General features: G+C 42.0%; 1 protein-coding gene across 3 annotated transcripts in view; it reads left to right on the forward strand.

Annotated features, from left to right (window-relative positions):
• The window catches only part of LOC122661975 (prostaglandin reductase-3-like), a 40687-nt gene extending 35992 nt beyond the window's left edge, over nt 1–4695 (forward strand). For all 3 annotated transcript variants that reach the window (XM_043857501.1, XM_043857502.1, XM_043857503.1), the window contains exons 5-6: nt 3108–3194; nt 4507–4695. In XM_043857501.1, coding sequence (XP_043713436.1) covers nt 3108–3194; nt 4507–4557 — 138 coding nt within the window. In that variant the 3' untranslated portion in view covers nt 4558–4695. The remainder of the gene's footprint in view (nt 1–3107; nt 3195–4506) is intronic.
• Nucleotides 4696–6829: the final 2134 nt, after the last annotated feature.

Below are 6829 nucleotides of genomic sequence, written 5' to 3' on the forward strand. Positions count from 1 at the left end.
CTTGGTGTTAATTCCTAAGAAGGATAATCCAAAGGTAATGTCGGACTTTCGCCCTATCAGTTTATGTAACTTTTCTTATAAAATAATTGCTAAGATTATTTCGACAAGGTTAGCCACCATCCTCCCCTCTATTATTTCGGAGGAGCAAGGAGCCTTCATTCAAGGTTGGAATATTCATGACAATATAGCCTTGGTGCAAGAGATAGTTCAAGACATAAATAGAGGAACACGTCGTGGTAATGTGGTGCTTAAGCTAGATATGGCAAAGGCCTATGACCGGCTTGAATGGGACTTTTTGTATAAAGTTTTACATAAATTTGGTTTTGCGGAAGAGTGGATCAACTTGATTTAGAAGACAGTGAAAAATTGTTGGTTTTTTGTGGTTCTTAATGGTGGTCCCTCAGGTTTCAAGTCTTTGAGGGGGGTACGTCAAGGGGACCCTTTGTCGCCCTTTCTTTTTATTATTGCGGAGGAGGTTCTTAGCAGGGGTTTGAGATCCTTGTTTGTGGAGGGAAGAGTGAAATTTTTTCAGCTTCCTAGGGGATGCCCGGGAATTTTGCATAGTCTATTTACTGATGATACAATATATTTTCCAAGGGGTTGAAGACTTCGTTGAAACAAATTTGTGGCTTTATCAACAGGAATGAAAATTTCTCAGGACAACTTGTAAATAAGGCTAAAAGTTGTTTCATGAAGAGCGAGAAAACCTCCGAACGCAGGTGCCGTATGGTGGAGTTGGTTATTGGATTCCCCAGAAAGAACGACTTCGCATAAACTTCTTTGATGATTTTTTATCTAAAATGCGAAGAAAGGTTGCTGGCTGGCAAGGAAAATTACTGTCATCAGGTGGAAGGGTTGTTTTGCTTAAACATGTGCTTGCATCAATGCCGATTCATATTATTTCGACTCTGGACATCCCTAAGACTGTGATTCGAAAGTTTAATGGCATTTGTTCAGATTTTTTGTGGGGACATTCTGATTGGGGTAAGCGACATCACTGGGTGTGTAAGCCGATCTCTGAAGGTGGCCTGGGTATCCATCAGGTAGAAGACATGAGTCTGGCTTTGCGCTCAAAGGGATTGTGGAGACTCCTATCTTCAAAATCTTTATGGTGCTCATTTTTTACGGCAAAATACCTTAAGAATGAGCATATTGTCTTGGCAGGTTTAAAGGCTGGTGGGTCGGCATCTAGGAGGAAGACTTTATTGCATAAAGAGTTTCTGCTGTCAAACTCTCGGTGGCTCATTGGAAAAGGTGACGTTTATTTTTAGTTGGATTACTGGTCCAGTTAGGGAGCTCTGGTGGATTTGTAGATGGTGCTCTTCATCTTGATCTCGCTGTTCAGGTTAAGGAGGTTTTAAATGTGGATGGGAGCTGGAATCAGGAGGTGATGTTTAAGATCGACTCAAGTACTGTTCGTGATAGCCTATTGAATGGAAGTTTCTCTCTGTCTGATAAGGAGGATTGCCTTGCTTGGACGCCAGCGAGTGATGGTAAGATCTCAACGAGTTCTTTGTGGAATGAAATCAGAATTGGTTTGATCGATAAACCATTTGCTAAGTGGTGTTGGAATCGAACGATCCCCTTGGGGGGTTCCCACGGATGATACCATCATGAAGATGATGGTGCCATTAGTTTCGAAGTGTCAGTGTTGTGGGCCTCCTTGCTGTGAAACGGCGACTCACTGTCTGGTTGCTGGAGGGACAGCGCATAAAGTTTGGAGCTTTTTCTCTCAGTTGTGTGAAGTGGAACTTGTTCCTTTGCAGGAGGTGCATAGTCGTATTTTGTTTTGGCATAGTCATGCAATGGTCAACAGCTTATGTGGTATGGTTATTGGACTGCTTCCTTCTTTCATAATTTGGGAATTATGGAAAGAAAGGAATAATCGCAGGCATGGGGAGAAGACTCGGTCGGCCGGCTGCATTGTGAAGGTAATTAGAAATTGGATCAATGAGATTCCTTTTTATTCTTCGTTTGTTAAGTTCCCCTCTTTCAGGGAATCTCTTATTCTTCAGTACTTTGGTGTAACTCATCATCCTAGAGCCTTTAGAACGCCGGTTCCGGTGTTCTGGTGCCCCCCTTTTTCCTCTCTTAAGCTTAATGTAGATGGTGCTTGCAAAGGTAATCTGGGAGTAGGAGGGGTGGGGGTATCATAAGGAATATGGAGGGATGGGTTATTGCTGCCTTTGCAAACTTCTATGGTGAATAGCTGAGGGCGATGAGAGATGGTCTAAAACTCTGTGAGAGTTTAGGAATTAAGGATTTTCATGTTAATTCAGATTCGGCGGCAACTGTTCTGTGCATTGCGAAAAGAAAATGCAGATTTTGGAAAGGTTGGTACTGGTTTCAGGAAGTTTTGGGGCTGATTGACTTCCTTAAACCTATGATTTCTTTCACATACTGTGAAGGGATTGGGGCTGCGGATTTTCTGGCTAAGTTGGCATGTGATTCAAAGAGGGACACGATTTTTCACGGAGATTCTAGCTTAACTCAGGATCTTCGAAGGATTTCTCGCAAGGATGCAAGTGGTCTTCCAGTTTTAAGATTATAATTTTGTATCTGCTTGGGTTTGGTTGTGAGCTATTTCTTTGAGGGTTTGTGTGCTAATGTTTTCGCTTGGGCTTGGGATTAGGCAGGAATGTCCCCCCCCCCTTTGTATTCGTTTAGTTGGCTTCACTTTAATAAAATCGTAGGGGCTGGCCCAGGTCCCAGATAATATTCAGGTTAATATATATATATATATATAGATGGGGACAGTTTTCATACACGACTGTGTAAGCCGTGCATGTGAGAGGGTGGGAGTTTCGAGGCATTAAATATGGGTGGGGGGTTTATGACTTTTCCAACTCTTTGTGAGAGGGGACACGACCGTGCATGCTTGCACGGCCGTGTATATATATATATTGTTGAGCTGGAAATTTATTTAAAGTGGAAAACCCATCTATCTGATACTATCCCATGTCTCCTTGATCCAGCAAAAGATAAACTTTTAATTTGCTAAATAGCATCATCATCAAAACTTGTTTCACTTTTCTCTTGAGAACACTTGGTTGCTATTCTTACTACTAATTAGAATAATTAATTAAGTTCATGTTTACTCATTATAGGTTGCTGTGGACCCAAAGAAGTTTTTGGGCCTCAAGTCTGTTGCGGACGCTGTTGAGTATCTGCATTCTGGAAAAAGTGTTGGCAAGGTACATATTTCAATCCCATCCCCCCCCCCCCACCCCAAAAAAAAAAGAACAAACAAAACATTGCAATTTGATATGCCACTAGGAATCACAACATGCCATGCGACAATGAATGGGTAGATCCCAACTCCCAAGTCATAAAGAACCCAGCACTCATCTCATTGGTAAAGTTTCAGCCAGCAATTAGAAGACCAAGTGGCACAAAAGTAGAAAGATGCCTTAATTTTTGTTTGGGGAAGAGTTTTCTGTCCGGGAGTGTGGCCCATGCACCAGCGCAGGGGCCAATGGAAGCACGCTCTGAAGCATCAACAAGGGCAAGATTTTGGAATTTCATGGGGGGCAACCAGTCATTTCACCCCACCTTGTGTCTGGGTGCAGGCGCTCTGCTCCCGGACAGTTTTCTTTATCTCTACTTGACAGTCTAGTTAAATAAGCTTATCATTATGGCCCACCATTTAGAGTCATTTGGATGGTTGGTATTGCCAGACTGGTGGTTGGAAGGGCTATACACCCATTGATTAACCAGTGCCAAATTTAGGACCCAATCTCAACCATTTGGCCCGCCATTAGTGAGCTTGCGTCCTTGTATTTTAAATGGTTAACTGAAACTGATAAATTTGAGTTCTCAACCATTTGTCAAGCTCTATGTCTCCATGTAGGAAAGTTGGATTGGGTTGAAATTTACTAAAATAATAGATGATAGACAACATGCGTATAAAATTGAAGTACCAATAGAACCACCACATAGCAGATACTTGGTCCCTCGATGGCTGTCAAGGAAACCTTTTGCCCATTTTATATTCATCTTTCTCTATGACAATTTCTAAAGCTTGCGGGACTTCAGCTCTTTTTGTTTCAACATGGAATGCCCAGAAATAAAATAAAGTGAGTGAAATCTTTTACACTTTGTAATGTATTTTACAGTTTTTGCATATAAAATAGTAGCCCCGACCGAAATAAATTACAGCTCTAACGTTTACTTCCAACAAAACATCTCTAATTGAAATTTATATGTTCCTTTTTTGTTTTTCATTCCACCCATTCTACAGTGAAACAAACGAACCTCACATTAAAACTTTGGGACTCTTCCCTTCTCGTTTTGACTGAAAACCGTTGATATGGACATGGAGTTACTCTATGTCACATGAACCCACCCATGTACTGCCATTTGTTAGTTTGTAAGGCACCATGCATCAAACGATGCATTCATGTTTAGAGGTTCTCTGGATAAAACTGTTTCCCATCATGTATATTTTTTGTACTTCTCTCGCAATTGTAATTCACACTACAAAATTTGTCTCCCAAAATCTTGCAGGTAGTTGTGTGCATTGATCCAACATACAGTCAACAAGTGGCAAAACTATGAGCTTATGTTGCCTATCTCTGATGTACATATTTTTTCCCTCTTCCTTCCATTCCGTTTTGAAACAAGGAGTATATGTTCCAATTTTCCAGAAATTAGTGCTTCTATCCAAGAGCAAATTGCCAGACAAATGCAGAATAAGGAAAAGCAGAAATAGTTTTTCTGAACCCATAAGCTAGGCATTGGCCAGCAAGAAAATCATATACTACTGTTGAAGGTGAAATACTGTATAAATGATCTTCGTAATATATGGATGTACTTAATTGCACTATCATGGTTTCTAATGCAGAATTCTGTTACAATATTTTGTCATGCTCTTTCTTTTCTTGCCTAAACTCATACTGCTACACCAGCAAGTGCAGGAGGAGCCTCGTGTTGAAAGCTAAGACGGATTTTCTTACAAATTTTCTAAAGTACCTCGAGGCCGTGTTTCGTTTAGTAGTGAACTGGAATAAAGTAGAGGGGTCGATGTTCTCTGCCCGAGAGCACATCTGGGCGCAGCATGGGGTGGGATTTCGGTCATTCAGGGGGGCAGGCCAATCATTCGCCCACCCCCATGTGTCTGGGCGCACCCTACGCCCCTGAGAACTTTATCCCTAAAATGAATAAACAAATGGTCATAACTAAGTTTCCAGACGTTTCTCCATCACAAACTTGCATCTTGCAAAAAAGATAAACAAGGGTTGGTCAAAAAAGTGGTTGACCACATTCTCATTGACCAAGTTTCAGCGTAAACCATGTGTAAATGCAGTTTGAAGTGATCAAAATACATGCATGCCATTAGATTCAATAACAGTGAAGTGACATTCTTGTAGTGTTAAGAAAAACTCACTTCTAGTCATAGTTATCAAGGCGTCACCAATGCAACGCCATGGTGTCCAGGCTCCTTGGACGTCTTGGGCGCTTTGCCCCTCTAAAATGCTATGGTCGCCTTCGCGCCTTGATAACTATGCTTCTAGTGAAATTTGACCTATGAGATGACTAGGTTCTACCAAGATGTCTATGTGGGGTAAAGGGGAATCATCCTTTGGATTGGTCTTATTTAAGGCCCTAAAGTCCAAACACATCCTTAATTTTTCATCTTTCGTTTTCGAACTTTTTCAAATCTTCATGGGATTCTGCTTGCACAAGACGATCGAGCTCCATCCAATTGAATTTATCTACAAAGAAGATTTTGAATACTGGCGTCAGTTTCTTATTATCATTAATCCAAGGTTCAGGGATTCCACAATATTGAAAATCATCTCCTTCCCTTACCCAATATCTGTTTAGGGTTTTGGATAAAGAGGGATAGTTTTTTCCTTTGTCTCTCTGTTCTTTCCTTTTTCTTGGATTATGCTTCTCCATCTCATTCTCTTAGCTCTTTTCTCTCTACTTGTGAGCCAGTCGCTTGAAGTCTTCTGTCGTGGGTACATACCCTAGTCCATATTATCCATTATTGGGAATAGGTTCAGGAGTTGTTCAGATTCTTTGTTAGATTTTGCCCAATCTCATTCTAAATCTGTTTCCAGGGAATTTCCCCATGTTCTTGAACATGTTGGAGATTGTCATGTTCACTTGCGAGGTAAGGCATTGTTGTGACGAGATCTGGACATGCTGACCTGTAGTTGAACCGCCCTGCAAAATAGCAAACTCAAGCTAAGGAGTGTCGGTCTGAGCCGGCAGAGTTAGCTCCGATGCCTAAATTAGATCGTGCGCCACAAATGATCTCAAAGTTGGAAAATCTGAGAAGTGAAGTCCCCCTTACCTGTGTAATGCTTGGCTATTTACAGGACCCAGATCATAGATCATCATAGGCTTTTGTCGATGTTAGACCGTCATTCCGATCTACGAAATGCATAGGTGGAGCTCTGCTGGTGAGGACATCTGTCCTAGAGGGTCATGCATTCGACTCACACTGAATGCATGACGTGGGTGAAGTGATCCAGTCGTTGCTCCGTGGGCTAATTGATGGGTGCTAGAAGGTCGGCTATGCCATGGTGATCCCGACCCGATCTCCACTTATAGTTTTATATGGGTCGCCTCGTTGTACCGACCTGTTTTGGTCTAGTCTTCAGCGGTTCAAGTTGGCTCGGCTTGTCTAACCTTTATAGAAGCCACGCGTCAGTGCGCTATTGGCCGGGTAGAATCTGGTATACCAAATGCCCCCCACTCGTTCTGTTCAGTAATGATCTGAGTGAGTTTCAATGCTAACATCGCCCTTTTTTTTTTTATGCGAGCCGGGCCGTGCTTCCTTTGGAACTTCTCGCGAGGCCTGCTCTCAGGCAAAGTGCCG

The sequence above is a fragment of the Telopea speciosissima genome, chromosome 5 (genome assembly GCF_018873765.1).
Source record: "Telopea speciosissima isolate NSW1024214 ecotype Mountain lineage chromosome 5, Tspe_v1, whole genome shotgun sequence".
NCBI classification, from domain to species: domain Eukaryota; kingdom Viridiplantae; phylum Streptophyta; class Magnoliopsida; order Proteales; family Proteaceae; genus Telopea; species Telopea speciosissima.